At 35.9% G+C, this 24,177-nt stretch overlaps 1 protein-coding gene across 1 annotated transcript; it reads right to left on the bottom strand.

Moving 5' to 3' along the window:
* Positions 1-2,817: 2,817 nt before the first annotated feature.
* Positions 2,818-24,087, bottom strand: LOC149137695 (uncharacterized). Its single transcript, XM_089351141.1, has 4 exons — positions 24,059-24,087; positions 22,507-22,944; positions 6,939-7,018; positions 2,818-2,915 (listed from the first exon to the last, which is right to left on the bottom strand). The coding sequence occupies exons 1-4, from the start codon at positions 24,085-24,087 to the stop codon at positions 2,818-2,820; spliced, it is 645 nt and encodes a 214-aa protein (XP_089207267.1).
* Positions 24,088-24,177: the final 90 nt, after the last annotated feature.

Here is a 24,177-nt window from a genome sequence, read left to right as displayed (position 1 = left end):
CCACCGAGCAGGTGCCGTTGTGCATTGCAACGATGCAGCCCCTGAAAACGGGTCCGAAACTGGCCATTTTACAGACGGCTTCCAGGTAGCGATGGTCGCCTCTATCATTAAGGAAACGCTGGAGATGTCGCAACCTCAGTGCATGCCTGTACATCATTAGTCACAGAATACTCAGTCCACCACTCAGCGGCTGCTGACAACAGATGGACTCTCTGACGAGTAGAACATGCCTCTTTCACAGAAAGCAGGAGAGCGAACACTCCAGCTTGATCAACCACAAAGCAAAGTAAGGGACGACGGTTGGCGGTAGTAGATGACAGAAGCGATGTACGTATTTGCTATTTCCGCCTGATTCTTTAGGGACAACTTCGTCTTTGCTCATTTCTGGGTGAAACTGACCATCCTGCTTGTCATCTCTCCTTGTTCTGGTCCACCTGGAAGTCCGGACAAAACCAGTCCCCAAGCAATTTAACCGGTCCTTCTGTCAAGCTCCATCCGATGCTATCGGTCGACATGGACTTGCTTCTCTAGGTTCCGAGTTGCAGATATATCGACTTCTCCTAGTTAATCTTTGTTCACTGTCACCGCTCCGTACTCTCTTAGAGCAGTGCTGATCACCTCGATTTCGGAGACGTCCGACACTATTATGGTGACGTCGTCCGCATAAACCGACTCGAACCTTCCACATCCTAGTTCATGCGGGATGCTCCTTGAAATATTCAGTCTCGTAGCAATAGCTCGAGACCCAGCACATACAGGAGTGAGAGTAGGGCGATCTTGGATGGTGAGGTTTTTCGGTCATCCCCAGTGGTCCTCCTGTGTCAGGAGGCCCCTCCCACCATATCACAATTGTTTTTCCTTATTGCTTATATTATGTATACTACATTTCTTTTAATGTATGCTGTGTATACTTCTTTCTTCTTTTTTCATCACTCTTTATATGTAAACCTCCACACTTTGTTATTATTATTATTATTATTATAATTATTATTATAATTATTATTATTATTATTATTATTATTATTATTATTACATTTTATTATTATTATTATTATTATTATTATTATTATTATTATTATTATTATTATTAGTAGTAGTAGTAGTAGTAGTAGTAGTAGTTCATATAAAGGACTGAAGTAACTCAGCAGAAATATAATAGATAGATAGAAGAGTTCTTTACTTTTGTAAAAGTAAAGAACTCTTCTATCTATCTATCTATCTATCTATCTATTATTATTATTATTACATTTTCTTCTTCTTCTTCTTCTTCTTATTATTATTATTATTACATTTTATTATTATTATTATTATTATTATTATTATTATTATTATTATTATTATTATTATTATTATTATTATTATTATTATTACTATTGAGTGAGAGAGCAGCGCATGGCATCAAAGTGATACTGGGGTACAAATATACAAAGCTCAATATACCCAGCATTACTACCCGTCTGATAAGGGTACACCAGGCACATACATCACAACCATATGTATGCGACATGGTGCAGGTGGGGCTCACTTAGAATTTTCTTCAGGTTGAGTAGCCCATCCCACTCAAAAGGTTTCAGAATAAGGTTTGTTTTAAGGATGATAAACAAAACACCCATGTTTCCAGAGGTGAATTACTCAAACCCCAAAAGAATTCCTCTCAACACATGGCTTGCTCGTGATCAGAGTTGCACATATAGTCAGCCACCAAGGGACATGCTTAACTAGTTAAGGTCAAACAAGTGACAAGCAAATCTGTGGTATTGAGTAGAATATTTGCTGTAGCCCACCTTTTATACCAAGACAAAGCAATGTAGATGATAACACTTCCAATCAGTTAAGATCAAAAGCCATGAGAGCCATTGCCTGGTACTGCATCAGGGAAATTCTTCTTCTTCTTCTTCTTCTTCTTCTTCTTCTTCTTCTTCTTCTTCTTCTTCTTCTTCTTCTTCTTCTTCTTCTTCTTCTTCTTCTTCTTCTTCTTTTTTTAAGGCGTTGATCTGGCAGAATCGTTAGCACGCCGGACGAAATGCATAGCGGTATTTTGTCCGCCCTTAGGTTTTGTGTTCAAATTCTGCCGAGGTCGATTTTGCCTTTCATCCTTTCGAGTTCGATAAATTAAGTACCAGTGAAACACTGGGGTTGATGTAGTCGACTAGTCCCCTCCTCACAAATTTCACGCCTTGTGCCTTTAATAGAAAGGATTATTACTGTTCTTATTAGTGTTGCCTACCATATGATGAGTAACTTTAGAAGTATAGGTTTGTCCCCACGCATAATATCAGGAAATACGGTGTATACGTATAATAATTATAATTGAACTTAATCAAATTTCTTGATGCGTATACAAAATGATGGAATTAATACTAATTTTCAAAAGAAAAAAAAATATTAATTGCTTTAAAATACCATATCAAAACATTTGAAAATTGAAAAAATTAAAATAGATAAAATAAAATAAAGCAAACTTTACTCTCCATATTGATTTTACATTATGGAAGTTTACATACAAACTGTCTGTCTGTTTGGCTGGCTGGTTGGCTCTCTTTCTACATATATTTGCATACCACCTCTGCCCCTCCTCTTTCTCCTCCGTTTCTGTACATATACACCATGTGTGTATATGTAGAGCTTTCAGTCACTGATTGCCTGCCACCAAGTCTTGTACGTGCATTCATCATACATCTCGACAATATAAAGTCTGACTGAACTAGTATTTATATCGGCTATTATTAAATAGAGGTTATTATCATTATTATTATCGCACTGACTCTCGAGCCACTACTACATAAGCTGGAAACGTCGAGGGGCTTCCCGCGTGACCTAAGGTGTGGGAGATCCGTGTCGGGATATGCCAACGATGTCACCGTTGTGTTGTCGAAAAATAAACACATTGAAATAATCAGCAACGCTCTCAGAGACTACAAGGTAGTATCAGGAGTGAAAATTAATCATAAAAAGTCAGTGGGCTTGCGGCTCGCCACCTGGAGTCTATGCCATCCAACTGCGTTGTTTGACGCTGGCGGACCGGTTAAACTGCTTGGGGTCTGGTTCGGTCCGGACTTCCACATGGACAAAAACTGGAACGAGCAGGGGGATTACTCTCACCCCAAAATGGGCAGAGCGGAAGCTATCCCTGAAAGGTATGGAAGAGGTGGCTAACGCATACATCACGATCGTCATCTACTACCTTGTCCCGGTTCCTTCTGATTGTACTAGAGCGCATACTCTTTCGCTTCTTGTGGAACGCACGCCTTCCAATGGTCCGGCAGTCGAAGAGAATCATCTAGCTGCTTTCTTCAGGAAAACTTTCGGCCCGAGACCGATGGGTAACTTCCAGAAATCCTTGGCCTGGCTGTGCTACCGGGGAGATTTTCCGGTTCGAGATAAACTCTACAGGCACGGAAGTGCCATTTGCCGAGCATGTCCGAGATGCGTGCGGAGAGACGAAACCGTCCTGCATACTTTCGTCCAGTGCCCGAGCATTGCTGACCTGTGGGTTAATGTCGAACACCTGCTGTCGCGTGTGGGACGAATCCGAATATCAACTGAAATAATCGTGAAGATCTCCCTGCCGCTTTCTTTTAACAGGGAAGAGCAGGCAGTTTTTATATGCCTGGTGGCTATGGGGAAAGAGGTTGTATGGTGGACCCGATTGAAGGCGCTGAAGACAATCACTTTCTTCTTTGGCCAATCTCTCAACTTCTTCAAGTTTCACTTGAAGAGGAAATTAAGATTGGAGAGGGAAGTGTTACCTTCTAGCCATGTTGTTGAAATGTAGATGAAAATAGCGAGTGTGGTAAGAGCGAACAGACCTGCTTTGAGCATACGCCTGTAAATCGGAGATAAGGAACTGAGAAAAGGCACCTGTTCCAAAAGTCAGGGCATCTGTGGCTTTCTAGAGTTTTTCTATGTTTAGCCCTCGAACATCTTCTCCCTATTGGGGGTTACACATTGTTAAAATGTTTTAATTGTTTTACGTTAAAGCTGTTTACATGCAAAACCTTCATCACAACAACAGCAACAACAACAATAATAGCAACACACACGCACACATACACACATACACACATACATTCAATTTTTTGCCTTGTGCCGTTCATAATGTTTTTCTTGATGTAAACCCTTTGTGGTTATTATTATTATTATTTAAGGCGGCGAACTGGCAGAATCGTTAGCACGCTGGACGAAATGCTTATCGGTATTTCGCCCGTTGCTACGTTATGAGTTCAAATTCCATCGAGGTCAACTACCTTATCCTACAAATTTCAGGCCTTGTGCCGCCGGTAGAAAGGATTATAATATTATAATAATATTGTTGTTTTTGTTTTTATTAAAGTGGTGAAATGACAAAATTGTTAGTGCGTCAGAAGAAATCCTTAGTGGCATTTCTTCTGGCTCTTTAGTCCTGTGTTCAAATGCCGACGAGGTCAAATTAACATTTCATCCTTTCGGTTTTCGGTAAAGTGTCGGTTAAGTACGGAATCGATGTAATCATCTTTATCCCTCTCCTCAAACTTGCTGGCCTGTACTATAATTAGAAAGAATTATTTATAATATTGTAACCGTTCGTATAGTATATTATCTGTTATAGTATAAAATATTATTTTGCTTGGAGGGGAACTTTCTAGGTGCAGTCCTACGATCATTCATGACCGATGGGAGTTTTTTATCCATCGTTAGCACCAATAATAAAACAAATAAACAGGAATAAGTTCCTTTAACATGTTTACAGAAGCAAGTAAATTTAATATCCTTATTTTGTACTATAACCATAATAATTCTCAGTATTTATTTTCAGCATCACTATAATATTACTCAATAATTGTTACTTATAGCTTGATTAACAGTTGGTGGTGATTTTCTTAACTGTTATAAGAGAGTGATGGCTTGGAATATTGCACTTAATAATGACCTGAGGTTGAAACAATCGTCGTACCAGTTTTTAGATAAAAACATGCACGCATGCACATACGCACACATTCATTTTTACATGTAGATATACGCGTTCCATACGAATGGGCAATGCCAACGACCTCGAGAGTAATGGCATTTAAACACATGCATACGCACGCGCACAAGCTGTTGTATAATTGGAAAATTTGCCCTAATTTTAATGAAATATGAGTATTTCATAAATGTTTATATATTTATTTAGTGCAAATCTTAACACAGTAGTTTTGATATCCGGTTATACATATCACGCCTCCACGTCATATTTTTCTAAAGTTCGACATGCATTTTCAAAAGGAAATCTAAACTGCCAAAGTAGAAATTCCTTAGTTCTATATAAACATACACAGACAGAAATCAATAAAAGAAAGATATGGGGCGAGATAAAACACGTATACCCATATCTGCTAAGTGTCTACAATATTTGCCTTCACTAAATATTTTGATATAGACTTCCAAAGCGAGCAGTGAATAAATAAAAAAAATTTCCCTTAAAATCATTGAAAATTGTGTGCGTGAGTGCACACACGTGAATGCATAAATTCATGTATGTGTGTATTATTGTTGTTGATGTTGTTGTTGTTATTCGTGTTTGGAATTGACGGGCGCACGCTTGTTCGTGGCTCGTAAGTTTTCTTTAAAATTTTATTGTTTCATTTGTTGGTATTGCAAACCTAATATCTTAAAACAAAAAACATCAAAATAGTTTCCCAAACCGAGGGAAGCGATGGCTGTTTGAATGGCGGCAATGCCATTTTTTCTCTACCACTGATTATGTTGGGCGAAAAACGAAGCAAAGACAGCAGTAGAGCAGTAGCAGCAACAGCAACACAACAGCAACAGCAGCAAGAATAACAACAAGAATAACAGTAGAAGCAGTATCAGCGACGTGCAAAATATATTTAAAAATGACGCAAGTACGACCTCCATCACCGTCTCCAACCCCAGCGCTACCATCACCACAAACATTAATAAAACCACATCAGCGGCCATTCTTTTTTGTAAGCAGAATGGGTACGATTTCGCACAAGCTTGTCGGAAAATGAAAAGAGTCGAGTTGACTGAAAAAATGTTGAACGGCGCTAAGCTGCGCTTAACAAAGAATGGCAGAACAGTCTTCCTTAACACACCGGAAGATGTGCAAGAGAGCACTAAGAGATAAACCATATATAAATGTATATCATTAAAAAACAGGAGACTGGAGTGAGAGAAGCAGGCTCCAATTGAAATATGCTTGAGACCAGCCTGGGGCTTAGAAACTTATGTCACTCATGGGAGACGCTTCGGCACAGCTGAAGTAAGATTCTCAACTGAAGAATTAGTCATAGAAAATTCCACAACAACCATCAAAAGTGAGGAATTATGGCCAATTTCGACATACCTCGGATGGAGGATAGCCAAAATAAAGGTAGCAGAGGTGCGAAGTGGACACCTCTTTTCTAGTAACAACCGTATTATACGGCATAGAAGAGAAAATAAAAATTCTGTCAGTCCACAAAATAGGAAAGGAGAATTGGTCAAGCACGGCGTAGAATTGTGGTTATATCCTGATCCAGTAGGTATCGAAGCCATTCCTGATCTGATCAACCTACCTAATGGAACACAGTTATTTGTAGCTTTACAGGGCAGAAAGTCAAGATATCACAGTAATGGCGAAACAAATCATTTAAAAGCTTTCTGCCCCCCGCAAAGAAAAGAAAAAATCCCTCTGCAGTAGACATTTCTAACACAAACAGCAGCAACAAAACAACAGCACCAGCAACATCAGTACCAAAAGTATCAGCTTCCAAAACCAAAACAACCATAGCATTGACAGAACGAACAGCAGGAGAAATCCATTCAACAACATCACCAGCAAGCACCGGTACAACACCCGAGAAAAACTAAAACGAAACTGACACCATTGCAACCGAGAGAAGCCTCACCTTGACCAGACCTGACCAGACCAGACCAGACCACCAGCCTAGAAATGTGCGACTGTGCAGACATACCTCTGCCTTCTGGCACAAATTTTTCTGACTGTGAAAACTCATTTAGTGAGAAGATTCTTGGAAACCCAGCAGAATGGATCCTGGTGAAAGAAAAAAAGAAAAAATTACAAAATGAAAAGCACAAAGAGTTTAGAGGAGGAGGCACAGAAACCAACAAACTATCACACACTCACACACCTTACACTAACGTAATAACAAACATCTCGAACACTACAAGCACCATCAACGGTACAAGCACCTCAGCAGACGAACAACAGGAACAGTACTCCCAAGGCACTACCATGGACACAAACAACATAAACTTAATAAAACAATCAAAAATGCACAAAAACTACTCTACAAGAATGCATTGCAACCCCGATTAACACCGTTGTTCACATAAAAATTATAAAAACAACGCAACAAACTTACAACAAACTGGGGTCGAAAAAATAAGTACCAGTTGAGTACTGGATTCAATGTAATCGACTATCCCCCACTCACAAATTTCAGGTCTTGTGCCTATAGTAGAAAGGATTATTATTATTATCTCCTCCTTAGCGAAAGCGGATATATTGTTTTCAGTCGTATTTCTTTGTTTGTCTGTCCATGGATAAGAGATCTCAATAACTGCTAGATGGATTCGGATGAAACTTTCAGGGATGTTTGACCTTTTGACTGGCACGAACTGGTTAAATTTTGGGAACTATCCGGTACCGGGCAATGATTCTAGATTATTTGTTATATTCACTTTACATCAAAGGTTCTCAACGGGGGCCATATGGACCGGTGGGGTGGGGGGCTTTGCAACTCGAAAGGGATGTTTTGGAGCAAAGGGGTACTAGGGGCGCGTTAAAAGACTTGGAAGGTGCTACACTTTTTCCACTTTGACGATACCATGTGTAACTGGTGTCGCTAAAGTGAAACCTCCAAAACAAAAACAAAAACTAAAAACAGATGAATAGTGAAAGACGACTAAAAAAAAGTAATGAATAAAGGCGGAAAGCTGAATGTGTGTGTGTTTGTGTGCAAATATATAAAGAATGGTGGTCAGAATTTTGGATCAAAGTGGCTTTTGGGAGTTACTGATTGGTATGTATTTGTGTATGTGTGAGTATATATGGGTATGTTTGTATGTATATTTGTATGTATATGTGTTGCTGTTTTGAATTCCTTTCTGCGATTGAACTTAAATTGACCCCTGGCTATTAAAGACCCAACCTCTATCTCTCTCTCTCACTCTCTCTCTCTCTCTCTCTCTCTCTCTCACTCACACACACACACACACACACACACACACACACACACAGACACACACACGCACACATACACAACACGTACATTTGTTTTAGGTTTTGTACCCATTTGAACTGCGGCCATACACTAGATAACGTGGTAAGTCTTATGTTCTGAAATTTAGATTTTCATTTTGTTTTAATTAAAATTACACCACAGCTAAAGACACATCTTTTGGCTTTGGAAAACAGAACCTTTTCTTTCTCTTTCCATATTTTTTGTTGAGTTAGAATTTTAAAGTTTTGGTCAGGATTTTCCAATTTTCTGTATCAAGCAATGGACGGAAGCATTTGATAAAATGAAATTCACAGAGCCGAAAAAAATCAAAAATATTAACTTTAATCGTAATAATGGAGAGGAGTAAACATTTTCCCTTTCTTTGACACTAACAAGAGTATAGTATGAGAGAGATCTGGTTGTTATTTCTAGCAAATTGAACAACGACACAGAGAGTATCTCATTGGCTCATTTGTTGATGTATATAAGTAAACAAAAACTAAAGGAAAAACAGATACCTCCAAACACACACACACACACACACACACACACATACACACATGAATGGGCTGAATTATGTTGTAAGCACTTGCTAAAATCCCTCATAACTTCTTTATTTTTAAGAATTTTCAAAGCAGTTTTTTCGATTCTGTCTTTGATTATGCACCCCACCCATTTTATTTTTAATTCGTGGTTTTAAAATGCGGACAGTCCGAATCTACCATTAGTTTCTCATTATAATTTCCAAATAATTTTTAATACTTTTATGAAAGAAAGTCAATTGACGGTCTTCACATTTTTTCACATAATCCTGGACTTTATATGTGAAATGCCAGTGACATGCTGCATGTCCAACAACAATATTAGCAGCTGGACATCCATGCAGTGGTACAACATATAATCCAAGTAGACGAAAGCCTTCTTTTTAGAAAAATGAAGTTAGAAGAGTGGTGAAGAAGTTTTGGATACTTGTGATTGTCCTAACCAACAGTGTGCCAGTTTTTATTTGTGTATGCGCGTGTATAAAGATATAATGAAAACAATACGTATACACCTACGTATACACCCACGTATACATACATATATAATGGTGTGAATTTTCTAAAACTCCTTTAGGGACAAACGGTTTTCACAATGAATTCGAATTTAATCAGAATCTACACGATTTCAAGCATATTTGTAGAAAAGAACTATTTAATTTTCTCGAGGTTATGAAGAAGCAAATCTTTGGGGCATAATTGTGTAGATATGCCGAAATATTTATATATATACAAGGATATATATAAAACTAACTCTGTAAAAATCTCTCTGTGTGTGTGTATGTTTCTGTATGCATTTATACATGTATATGTATAAGTTTCAGAAGCTATTAGAATAATGGAATAAAAGTCAGTCATAAGAAGAGATCTCCCAAAAATCTATTTCCTTAATTTTTAACTACTGTTTCTAGCACACATATTTACGCAATTTTGATTTTGAAGTATTTGAAAAATTATTTAGAAATTTTAAAGAGAAACGACTGGTAGATTCGAACTGTCTGTATTTTAAAACCACGAATTAAAAAAAAATGTGTCAATTTTTTTCCCCAGAAGTTCATGGCTTCATAGGAATAAGCGTGGAAAACTGCATCAAGATAACCAATTTTCAGATATTTTTACTTCTTTTAAAAAATGCAGATTTTGTGAATGAACCAAAACTAGATCCTAAATAAGAAATGAATGTTTAATATGACAAATTTTCAGATTTTTTCATGTCGTTTTAAAAGGGGGCTGATTTTGTGACTCAAACTAACTAGATCCATGTACAGTGAGTACCATCCTCCACAATTTGCTACTCATATGAAGTACATATGTATTTCAACAATTTCTATCAAATACACTCTCTTTCCTGAGCATAAAAGTCCTCTTTCCAGGTGACAATTACTTATATGTCAGATTGTTGCACAAGTTCTAGCTGTTTTGATAATGGAAATCAGAAAGGTTTGAAATGATTTCACTGGCATTTACTTGTACCAAACTTTCTATTTATTATTTATTTATTATTATTATTTTTTTTTGGCATTTCAACTTGTACATCTGTCCTCCCTATTGCATGCAAATGCGTATGTAAAACAACGTCCTTCATTTTTTAATCATTATCTGTATAAGTAGTATATTGAAAAAAAATATATATATTTTCTATGGGAGGGAGCATTTGTGACTCCAAGGGTTAAAAGGGGGCGTTTGGCCAAAATGGGTTGAGAACCTTTGTTTTACATGAAGTATTATGATCTTACGTTCACTTTCAAATCTTTGTCTGATTATCTCCCTTCAAAGCACGCTCATGGTTTCCAAGTAAGTTATGGCGGAGTTGTTGTTTACAAAGTTTTTTTTTCGTTTCTCTGTTATTAATTTTACTCGCGTTTCTATCTTAGTAGGGACTGGGGGATAAACAAATCAAACTACATAAACAAACGGCAGCAAAACTCTTCAGAAATTAAATAACACTAACATAATCAGTAACGATAATAAATTTAATTCATCCTCGACAAATTTTAGTTTTACCAATTTTGAATATAACGCTACTGTTCAAAACCTCTTACCTACTTGACAATTGCATTTCTAGCTCTGCCTTGAAGGAAGATTTACTTCTTGGACTCGCGTCTTTGTGTGCAACGATGTTGTTAAACCTCCGTTAACAGCACCGTATGAAGATCCTTTGCGTTTTCTTTCACGCTCTGATAAATTTTTCACTATAGACCTTAACGGTCGTAAAAATACTATATCAGTGGATAGACTAAAAAAAGTCCTTCATAGAGAAAACTGTCCCAATCCCCACTGCAGACGACACACATACAGCGTCACAAACACGGCCGCACACCCACCTTCATATTTTATAACTACCATTGGGATCAATCAGGTACCAGACAAGGATTCTGGATTATTTTTCCGGTTGTTTTACTTAATTTTTGAGAGCAGTCGGGTTCATTTTTAGTATTCTCGTTTGCGAGAACAGTCGAGTTTATTTCATATATTATCATTTTAAAATCATCTCCGGCTAATCGTTAAGAGGACGTTGGTGTTGCCTTGGCGGAGGTTTGCGCTCTCTGTGTCTTCTTCTTCTTCTTCTTCTTCTTCTTCTTCTTCTTCTTCTTCTTCTTCTTCTTCTTCTTCTTCTTCTTCTTCTTCTTCTTCTTCTTCTTCTTCTTATTATTATTATTATTATTATTATTATTATTATTATTATTATTATTATTATTATTATCATCATCAGTAATATTAATACGCTTTTTGTTTTTGTACGTACCTGTTGTGTGCGTCACACTTACTTCAAAGTGGCAAAGTGAGAGAGGGGAGGACAGAGAAGAAGAGAGAGAGAGAAAGAGAGAGAGAGAGAGCGTTCGTGACAGCGTTCGTTTTGTGTTTTTAAATGTTTCAGAGAGGGTTTCTTGTGTTTTTAAATGTTTATAATATCGCAAGAGAAGTAGATACATATACACAATGTTAGATCAAAAGCGAGAGAGAAGAGAGACACAAAGGACGTGAAAGAAAGAGAAAGAGAGAAAGTGAGAGAGACAGCAGATACATAGATTCAAAGAAAAGTTCAGACATTGATTCATACACACAGCAAATATTGGATGCCAATTTCACTTTTCATGAACACATGAGGATAAAATTAACTCACAAATGGCTGAGTACTCCACATACATGCATAACATTAACGTAAATCTCAGGGAGATTCAGCCTTACACAGAATATGACAACGCTGGCCCCTTTGAATTACAGCTACAACTCAAGACATATACATATGAAAGTATTTGTGTGTGTATAGTTTAGCTTAGTTAAAACATGTTTGCAAGAATAAGTGTCGCATGGTGGAAACAAACGCAATTACCAAACTTTCATTCATAAATCTATTTATTATTTCATTCTTTTGCATTTCAATTTGTACATTAAGGTTCTTTGAATATGTACGATGTATTTTAAGGTTAAATAGTAATTCCGTCTACGTTTGTGGAACTGAGATATTTTGGTTGGATTATATAATCATTGGTGTTACATTACTTTCTATATTCTGTAACTGTCGCAACATACTTTTCTAGGCTTGAATCTTTTGTGGAGAGGGGGCAGTTGATTAGATCAACCCCAGTACACAACTGATACTTAATTTATCGACCCCGGAAGGACGAAAGGAAAATTCGATCTCGGCAGAATTTGAATTCAGAACGTAAAGACAGATGGTCATAATATACAAACATGGCACCAGTACACTGTTTACAGATGCTTACAATTTTTATGTTTCCCGTGAATTTTTCACGGGTTCAGCTAGTTGTTATTATTATTATTATTATTATTATTATTATTATTATTATTATCATCATCATCATCATCATCATCATCATCATCATCATCATCATCATCATCATCATTATTATTATTATTATTATTATTATTATTCAGTAGTTTTATTTTTATAACGTGCTTTCACTTCACTACCGAGCGCAGCTCTGTGCGCCTTGGGTATGTGCTGTGGTTTGCTGTGGTGCTCTTATGTTTACTGTATTGAAAGTGTTTTGCGTAGAATGTGTGCAGTACCCAGTAGTGCAATTTTCTGTATGTTATATATATTTGTAAGTCCTGGTGTTTTTGTTATGTATTTGTCTGAATATTTTTTTATTATACCTAAGGCACCTACTATGATAGGAATTGTTTCTGTTTTTAGATTCCACATTCGAGTTATCTCTATTTCCAGGTCTTTGTATTTTGAAAGTTTTTCCATTTCTTTTAGAGAAACGTTGTCATCTGCTGGTATTGAAACATCAATTAGAAGGCATTTTTTTCCTTCATGATCTTTGACAACTATATCTGGTCTATTTGCCTTAATTTCTCTATCTGTGTGTATTGGCATATCCCAGAGTATGGTTGCTTTCTCGTTTTCTGTGACCTTTTCTGGCGTGTGTTTATACCATCTTTTTTCTGTTGCTATTCCATAATGTTGGCATAGCTTCCAGTGTATATAGGTCCCAGCTCTGTCGTGTCTGTGAATATATTCCTTCTTAGCCAGGACTGGGCAGCCAGAGATAATATGATTTATTGTTTCTTGTCGATCTCCACATATTCTACAGTTACTTGTTATATTTCTTTTCATTATGTGTTTTTGGTAATTTCTGGTGGGGAGGCTTTGGTCTTGTGCAGCAATTAAAAATCCTTCAGTCTCTGCTTTGAGTCCTGAGCTTCTCAGCCATCGCTGGGATTTTTCTCTGTCTATTTCTTTCGCATTTAGTTTAGCCCAGTATTTACCATGTAGGGGCTTTTCTTGCCATCGTTTTATCATGGTCCGTTGCTGTTCTAGTTTTAGTTTGGATTTCATTTGTTTTATAGCTTTTGTTGTTTCTTCTTCTTCTTCTTCGTATTTGTTAGGTAGATTGATTTCTTGTTTGTATTTGTCAGCTTCCTTAAATACTGAAAACAGTTTTTTGTTTTGCTCGTGTTTTGTGGCTATTTGTATTAGTTTCCCTTGCTTCTGGAGTAGGTATTTTTGCAGTCCTATGGTGGTTATTTTATAATAGTTTTCTAGCTGTATAAGACCCCTGCCACCTTCTGTGCGTTGTATATATAGTCTTTCTATGTCAGATTTTGGGTGGTGCATCCTATATCCTGTCATTATTTTTCTTGTTTTCCTGTCTATTTTACATAGTTCGTTTAGTGTCCAGTTAAGGATGTTGTAGCTGTAGCTTATAACTGGGACAGCTAAAGTGTTGATACCCATTATCTTGTTTTTAGCATTGAGCTCTGTTTTTAGTATTGATCTAACTCGTCTATAGTACTCTTTCTTTATTTTTTCTTTCATTTGTGTATGTTGTATCCTATCTAGTTCATTGACTCCTAAATACTTATATGGTTGGCTTTCGTCTAGTTCTCTTATTTCATTGGCTTTATCTAGTGTTATATTGCTACTTTTAACTAATTTTCCTCTTTTCAGGGTTGCTTTGGCACATTTTTCTAATCCGAATTTCATTTCTATTTCCTTGGTAAAGCCGTGTACTGTCTGTAGTAGTGTTTCTAGCTCTTTGTCGTTTTTTGCATATAATTTTAGGTCATCCATATATAGAAGGTGGCTGACTGTTTTTCCATAGCATTTGTAACCGCATCCAGTTCTATTTAGCAATTCTGTTAGAGGTGTGAGTGCCAGGCAGAACAGGAGTGGAGAGAGCGTGTCTCCCTGGAATATTCCTCTTCTAATGGGGATGGCTTTCGTTTTCACAAGTCCCTCTTTTGTTTGGAGCTGTAGCACTGTCTGCCATTTGTTCATTGAGTGCTCTATGTATTTTATGATAATTGGTGCCACCTTGTTTATGGCTAGTGTTTCCAGAATCCACGTGTGGGGAACACTGTCGAAAGCCTTTTGGTAGTCCACCCAGGCCATACTGAGGCCTTTCTTCTTTCTGCGGCTGTCTTCAGTTATGGCTTTATTGATCAATAATTGATCTTTACAGCCGTATGAGCCCTTGCAGCATCCCTTCTGCTCTTCTGGAAACAGGTTGTTATTTTCCAGGTGTTTACTCACTCTCTGCGTATTATTATTATTATTATTATTATTATTATTATTATTATTATTATTATTAAGTTGGCGAGCTGGCAGATTCGTTAGCACTCCGGGCAAAATGCCTAGCGGCATTTCGTCTGTCGCTACGTTCTGAGTTCGAATTCCGCCGAGGTCGACTTTGCCTTTCATCCCTTCGGAGTCGACAAACTAAGCACCAGTTGAACACTGGGGTCGCTGTAAGGCGGCGAGCTGGCAGAATCATTAGCACACCGGGTGAAATGCTTAGCGGTATTTCGCCCGTCCTTAGGTTCTGAGTTCAAATTCCGCCGAGGTCGACATTACCTTTTGTTATTTCGGAGTCGATAAATTAAGTACCAGTTGCGTACTGGGTCGATCTAATCGACAGGCGCCCTCCCCAATAATTTCGGTCCTTGTGCCTGGAATAGAAATTATTATTATCATCATCATTATTATTATTATTATTATTATTATTATTATTATTATTATTAGAGTCTTATAGCAAAAGCCTAGAGTTTCGTGCCAAATCACTTGCCAAACAAGTTTGGTAAGTACTGTGTGATGAAACTGTAATGTTTGTAAAATCTCAGCAAATAAAGGCATTATCGAAACTATGCTTTGCTTATTGATTTTATCTTCGTTCGTCAATGAAACATACCCCTCCTCACATATTTATGCGTGTATATATATATATATATATATATGTGTGTGTGTGTGTGTGTGTGTGTGTGTGTGTGTGTATGTATGTATTTACTTGTCTGTGTGTTTATATTTATACGTGTAAGGTATTCAATAGTTTGCGCTCAGGAACGTTATAATGATTGTTTAGTTTTCATCTAGACTGCTTCCGTCGACACCAGTCGTTGCGTTTTAGTGAAGAAAACTAACAGAAAGAAGAAAGGAACCATTTTGAACCAACTAAACTTATAAATACGCAGACGCTTTCGTTATCGGATTAGAATTATCTCTTTGCTATCATTCCTCTTTGCTATCATTCCTCTTGCTGATTCTGTATGTGATCCTCACACACAACATCCTTTTCAAGATAGTAGTCATTCAACCTTATCGATATTTCCTCTAAATACTTATCACTTATGTTGTTTTCAGAACTTTTTCCTGTTTGCAATGTGTTTGGGATAACACTGCCTACTTCACTACCTTCCTAGAAAATGGCTGTCATGACAGCTAGCACTTTTCCTGCATATCAAGTTGAATATCGATAACGTGTCAGAAAAGCAGTGTCTCTTAATATCAAATACAACAGCTCACGAAAAGATTCGTTGAAGAATAGCTACCCTGGTATTACCAGAACCTCGTACTAAAGACATTATAATTGATATTCAGTTTGCATTTGTTCTAGCTTCAAACATTTCAAACAACTATTCAACTCTGGCATCGTTAGACATTTCATTGTTTTACTGTTAATTTCATTTGTTCCATCTTAAAAGTTTTGCGCCGCTCAAAGATGTCCCCACTTTTATAAATTTTTAATATGTTAAACGGTGTACAAGCTTATCGTCGACTTTGTACACACTCATACACATTTTAAGATATAGCATCTTCTTAACCTTATTTAAAATATTAGCTACTGAAGTCTGTTGAGACGCGTTAGACTAACTTAATGAAGTTTCTCTTCTCTTCAGATGCAATTATTGGCATAAATTGTATTATATTTTAATTTTGCTTATGTTTTAGAGTTAATATTTGCATATTTTAATAGAGTTAATATTTTTGCATAAAATATTTGCATATTTCACAGTCGTAGGCGTAGTTGTGTGGTAAGAAGTTTGCTTCCTGACCACATGGTTTCATATTCAATTCCACTGCGTGGCACCTTGGGCAAGTATCTTCTACAATGGTCTTGAGCCGGCCAAAGCCTTGTGAGTGGATTTGGTAGACGGAAACTGGAAGAAGCTTGTTATATATATATATTTGTGTGTATATGTGTGTAATATGTATATATATATATATATATATATATATATATATATATATATATATATATATATATATATATATATATATATATATATGTTTGTGTGTGTGTGTGTGTGTGTGTGTATTTTTTGTCCACCACCACCACCACCACTTGACAACCGTTGCTCGCGTGTTTACGTCCCCGTAATTTAGTGGTTCGACCTGAGAGAGAAATAGAATAAGTACTAAGCTTGAAAATAGTAAGTCCTGAGGTCGACTTGTTCAGCTAAAACTCTTCAAGACGGTGCCCCAGTATGGCCGCAGTCGAATGACTGAAACAAGTAAAAGATAAGATATCTACAACGGTACCAATAGTATTTCACTAAGCAGACTTCCTTTATTGTCCATCGTTATTACGTGGTAACCATTAAAAATTCTAAACAGACACATATACACATATTTACATATATAGATGCAAATATGTGTATATATGCACCTAAGTGTTTGTGTATGTGTGTGTGTGTGTGAAAGTATTCTTATATGTTGAAGATTAAGATGACTAAGGCTTCAGGTTTTGTCTAACGGTTTGTTTAACCATTAAAGGAAACTTTGCCTATTTGAGGTTTTATATAAGGAGGTAAGTTTCGTCAGAAAAAAAAAAACTGATGTGCAGAACGCTTTGTTCAGGGCTCCAATGAAAAACAGTTTTTATTTTAAGATACAGAAATGAATTTATTTCTCAAACGCGTGATAATGCTATAAATAGCTTGATCAGGATAAATTATCCATATAATGCAGAAAAATACGTTACCAGCCAGCCATGTAACTCGAACTCACATATTTGTGATTACATGTCAAGTGTTTTACCATTAAACTAAACTGGCCAGCAACGAATTCTTCTGCAATTTTAGAACTTATAAATTTAGCTTCATAAGACGCTAACGATAAATTCCACTTTACGATGAATGTAAACAAAGTTTGTCTTTAGAGGCATTTGGCAGTTTATTGACATGTAATCACAGAGATGTGAGTTCGAGTCTCATGGCTGGCCGGTAACGTATTTTTCTGCATTATATGGATAATTTATCCTGATGAAGCTATTTATAGCATTATCACGCGTTTGAGAAATGAATTTATTTCTATTTCTTACAATACATCTCAATACTTCTAAAGACAAACTTTGTTTGTTTACTTTCATCTTAAAGTTTTTATTTTGTTTACTAAGAGTTTAAATGAAAGCAGATTAAACAGATTTGTCAGCAGAAGGGTTAGTTGAAAAGAAGCTAAGGGCGGTAGCAGGTGAAACACAAAAAGTGTAAAATTTTACTGGATACGGGCCATTACATGGTCAGAATAGAAAATAATAGCTGAGCAAGTTCAGGGTAAATGGATTGACTTCATCGATGTTTTTATTTTAAAAAATGTAACCTTTATTAGAAGTTTATATGAAGAAAAATATTTAACTTCTTTAAATATGTGTGCGCTTGTGTTGTGTGTGTGAGGATGCCAAGTTTCTCGTATAGTTGTGTCTTTAGAAGAAAAGAACTGCCGGAAGAATATACATATTATATACATACATACATACATACATACATACATACATACATACATACATACATACATACACACATACTTACATATATATATATATATATATATATATATATATATATATATATATATATATATATATATATATATATATATATATATACATACATACATACATACATACATACATATATATATATATATATATATATATATATATATATATATATATATATATATATATATATATATATATATATATACATACATACATACATACATACATATATATATATATATATATATATATATATATATATATATATATATATATATGTATATATATATATACTGGTGTAAGCACATAAATGTGAAACAAGGTGGAAAAAGAGTACTCAAATACCAGAGGCAGAGTAATATGCTGTTTACTTTTGTCAATGTTATCCACTTGACAATTAACTGGAGTGTGACATCTTGTATATTTTCCAATATTTACCAAAATAGAAGAAAGCCCTAGGAGCCAAAACAAATCCTACATCTTGTTCTTCATCTCCCTGCACGCCACATCAACATCTTTATTACCGGTACGTACTCCTTTTCAAAAAGGCAGGATATAATGTCAGCGAGAATTGGCAGCTAATTTCAGTAGATCGAGTGATCACATAAAGAGTTTCATTACTGTAGGAATTATCACCCCATCTTCTTTAGGATATCATATTAGCAAAGCACTGAGCTGAAGTAATAGCGTCTTTCTCCTATGATACGAGAATAGTAGGGTAAAGGGCCGATACACAATGACCTTAATGCTGATATATCTCTTACAACAATAGTAATTATCCAAGTCTTTATAATATTCATCTATCAATCAATAAATATTTTATCTTTTATCTTTTATTAGTATCAGTCATTAGACTGCGGCGATGCTGAGGCAGCGCCTTGAAGAATTTTACTCGAACAAATCGACTCCAGTCCTATTTTTTGAGCCTGGCACTTATTCTATCGGCCTCATTAGCTGAATCGCTAGATTATGATGACGTAAACAAACCAACACCGGTTGTCAAGCGGCGATAGGGTCAAACACAGATATATACATACATACATGCATACATACATACAAGCATCAACTCAAGGAATACTGGTGGAATATTCCCATCAAAACTTCTGCCAAATGTAAACATAACAGGGCGGATATTGTTGTTTGGGATAAAAGGGCAAAGGTATGTACTGTCACAGAGGTCAGCTGCCCTGCAGATATAAATATCTCTTTTAAAATCAAAGAAATAGAGGGTATCTATTGACAACTGCTTCGAAACCCCCAGCTTCAATATCCAAACTATGAATTCATATTTATACCAATAATAAGTGGAACACTAGGTTTTGTTAGTAAATGCTTAAAGGAGAATCTGGATAAACTGGGATTTTCAGAAAGAGAAATCGACCGGCTAATTCGTACAAGTCTAGTCAGTGAGTGGAACAGTAAAAATATGCAAGAATTTACTCAAGTTCTAAATGTGAATTTGTCTGTGTTAACTACATCCCAAAGATGGAGCCTTGTATCTTTCTTCGAAACCAGCTCCATCCTCAGTGGAAGTTTTATAATAATTAAAAAATAGAAGAAACGTACATACATATGCACATACATACATACATACATACATACATACATACATACATACATACATACATACATATATTATAAAAGAAGATCAGGAAAATTACATCAAAAAATCATAACAGAAGATATACGCCCAAAATAATATTGTATTAATAGATAGATGTATAAATATATAATGTATGATTATTTAAAAAGTTTGATTAAAATGTCATACGATCGTTTCATGTATGTATTATTCTTCGAAATGGAATCTAAAATTGATAATCATTATTAGGAAATACATCCACTCATCAGACAGAAAGAGGGTGAATTTCCGTGTAGTCAATCGAATGCTATTTAAAAATATAAGAAGAAGCTGTTGTTTAAAGATGTTGTTTGAAAAGTTACTGGCATAGATATGCGTTGGTACAGTCTTGTGCTAAAAATTTTGAAGAAATAATATACATCCGTGGTAAAATCCTCTGCGGTAATCCATAAAGGCTGTGTATAAATATAAATCCCCAAATTTGTTTCTTTATTGCTCACAAAGGGCTATCGGAGAGGGGACATTACAAGGACATGTGGGGACATATAACAGACTGGAAAATAACGAAAAAAGAAACAAAATTTCAAAAACGTATGTTATAATGGATGAAAAATGAAAATGAGGAATGGAATGAAGTTCTCTCAGTCCCACCTCTGAGTCATACCTTTTTTAACTTTTTATATTTAGTTCCTGCCAAGACATTGAACTTTTACTCCTTCAATAGATGTACGTAATCCAGATGCCATGGTAATTTTTCAATATCCAGATCGATTTGCTACATTTCAAGTCCACTTTTAAGCTTTTTGATTTTTTTCTTTTTGCTCCTCATTTAATAACAGGCTGCAATGTCACCCTTGTACATTATCAAATTCATTCGTGTCCACTGATCTTATGTCTTTCCACTTCCTAATCTCCTCGCACAGTTTCTTGTTTGTATTGTTAAACATTATAACATAGTTATTCTTTTTCTTTTTTCGGGAGGTGGGGAAGTTGAAAGGCTTGTGTCTGTATGTATTTGTTTGGGTGCTGGAGGGGGCGGGTAGGTTCAGTGTCTGTAGAGGCGGGTGAGAGGAAGAGGGTGTGGGTGGGTGTTGGGTGGGGTGGGGTTCTATACTTGTTTTACCTGATTTCTTCCTTTTTCTTTTCTTACCGGCTGCTTCCCAATTTCCTTCTGATTCACCTTTTTCTTCTGTTTCTATTAGTGATGGTGGTGTTCTGTTTTCTTGCTTGTTTTTCTTCCTTCTTTTTGTCTTATAGAGGGCAGTTTGCACTAATGTGGCCTTTCTGGCCGCACTTGTAGCATCGAGGGATTCTGCCCTCTACTCTGACCACCATTATTGTGTCTTCCATTGCTATGGTCTCCGGTAATTCCTCAATAATCTCTACCGGCCCCTGTATAACCATATTTAGTGTTTGGCCTTTCCACTTCCTACTTTATGTCCATGGTACGTAGGCAACAGCACCACTTCATCGCTCTTTAAAATAATTGCCGCATTCACCCTTGCCAAGTCTGTATCTTTAAACCTTACTTAAATCGTTCCGTACTTGGCTCCTCTGGCAAGACACCTTATCTCTTGCCAGATTGGCATTAGTGCCTTCTCCACTTGAGTCGTTGTCATTATTTCAATTTTGCCAGCCGCTACCCAATGTGTCTTGTATGTGACAGTACATTCCCTCCTGTTGACAATCAATTCCTTAAGAGGGCTTAATTCCTCATTGGTTTCTTCTCGCCTTATCATTTTAAAACAATTTTCCCATTCATCCCATTCTATTCAATGTTCTTTAATCTTTGCAATCTCCGCAAAGCATCTATCTTCTCTCGCCCGTTTTTACTCAACGAAGAAAGATGTCTTAATCAAACTTTTTAAATAATCATACTTTATATATTTATACCTCTATCTATTAATACAATAATATTTTGGACGTATGTCTTCTGTGATGATTTTTTGATGTAATTTTCCTGCTCTTATCTTTAGCATTTTAGGTGTTCAAACATCCTCAGTCATATTTAATGATAATTTCCTTTTTGGTAACACATTACTAAACTGTTGCCTACAGGGTGGTATTTTTGCTAGCCACTCGATAACATTTCCACATTTGGTTCCCAATTCTAATTATTTTTATAATATTTTACGTCTAATTATTTTTTTGATCCTGCTTAGTAAATATTACTTTCATTATTTTATCCCGGTCATAATCTCTCTTTTTGAAAGAGGCAACCTGTTATATATATATATATATTCATCATTAATAATTGGTAGAACTTAAATAGGTGTGCATAGATATAGGTAGATAGGTAGATGGATGGAGACACACACACTCACACGCACAAGTCTGGTGCTGTGAGGACCACATGAGAATGACGTTTCCTTACTTTTATAAATATACCTAAATTTAAAATGAATTAATATAACGATATCATTCATTCAGCATGTGTTGAAATATCCCAAAACCAGTTTAATTCCACACAAGTATATGTTACTTTTCATATAATTTATGTGTTAATTTTATTTACTGAAACTTGTTAAAAAGCATATTTTGCTTTAAAGTAGTATCTCTTTGTAGACACAATTGTCAGTTTCCATTTCTCTCAGCCAATTTTTTTTACATTAGCCTTCTTTCGAACTCTAGAGGATACAACATACAGCTTACCATGTGAGAAGAATTGTGTCGGAAAATATATTCCAATTTGTTCAAAAGTCTGTCCCTGTGTCTTGTTGCACGTCAAGGCAAAAGCTGGCTTGACAGGAAATTGTTTGCGTTTAAATGTGAGTGGAAATTCCATTTCTTGAGATGCATGTGGTATTCTTGGGATTGGAAGAGTTGAACCTGCATAAGGACCAGAAGCAATCTCAGTCTCAATAACATGATCACGTAAAGTGACAATGATATAATGTATGCCATTGCAATGTCCATTAGTAGCATTTAAATTTCTCAGAAGCATTATGCATCGTTTTTCCTTCAGTTTGATAATGTGTGGTGAAAACCCTAATGGTGTAAGTTTGTTGATGAACTTGATTGAGTACAGAGTTTCATTATCAACTGTATCTGAGCTTCTATATATGTTTAGCTCACCAAGGGTCCTGGTCAACAGAAAATCATTCACAAATTGTGCTGCTTCATATGTTGGAGTAACAATGGTTCTATTTGCAAGCCACACAGGGTTTGTGAAGTTATTTTTGAGATCAGCATATACAAAATCACTCTGAAATAGTACCTCTTTTAAGGCAAAGGTTATTGGGTACTTTGATTTTGAATTCCCTTTCTTGCATCAAAAAGTAATTAGCAAACTCTCTTTCATCAGAATGATCTTCTGTAAGAAGTCTTAGATTGGTTGTCAACCCCACTACTTCCACATGATCGCAAAGAAAAGATCTCTTCAGTGATGCATCAACAATTTGTGATCTGACACTATTAATTTGAAGTAGAATATTATCCTCTCGAGATACCCTAGCCAGTCGATCATGTGTAGAGGAAACAGAATCATGTCTACGTGTCCGTGCATATTCAGACTTCTGTTTCAGTCGTTTGCCCAGGTTTCATCTGATTCAGTGCCCGTCTTTCTCTCTGCCATTGTGCCTTTGCTGCTAAATTTTCTTTTTCAGTCGCATATTATATATAAACGAAAGCTCGTTAAAAACTATCTCGTTTAGTGTGCTAGAAATAGCAGCGATCACATAGTTATTATTGTAAGACTTATAGCGTTCCAAGTAGCCATACCAACAATGTCACTTCTTCATTAAAAAAATATATATACCGGTATATTAAAGAATTTTCATTTTATCAAAAATATTCATTTAACAAACTCCGGAAACTTATAATATTCTTGAAATTGTGCCTCGTATCAAAGCTATGTAGCTATTATTAAATTATCATTAATGAAAATAGAGGCGAGCGAGAATGAGAGACTGTTGCAAATAAAAACGTAAAATGTTGCCTGCAAAGAATTAATGGTGTTTATTATCAAACATTAAACTCTACTCCGCAGTGAATGCAATGAATATTTAAATTCAAGAAGAATTGGACGCAGTGAATGCAATGGATATTTAAATTTGCGAGAATTTGGAGTTAAAAAGATTCAATAAAATTCAGAAGTCGAAATTATAGTCAATTTCTTAGAACATGAATTTATAAAAATATTTCCAGACCGTCAAGCTTTTAATATTGTTTTCTTTTAGTACTTTTAGTAATTGTTACATTCCTAATTTATAAGCAGCTTTCTCCATTATGGTATAGATATATACAAGCAAAGATACACGGCATTGCTCGGAATTGAAATGACATAATTTGTACATATATTACAGTTATGTTGAAAC

Source organism: Octopus bimaculoides, chromosome 1 (assembly GCF_046866305.1).
Source record: "Octopus bimaculoides isolate indiv1 chromosome 1, ASM4686630v1, whole genome shotgun sequence".
NCBI lineage: Eukaryota > Metazoa > Mollusca > Cephalopoda > Octopoda > Octopodidae > Octopus > Octopus bimaculoides.
The sequence above is the reverse complement of the archived record's forward strand: the minus strand, read 5'-3'. Positions and strand labels throughout refer to the sequence as shown.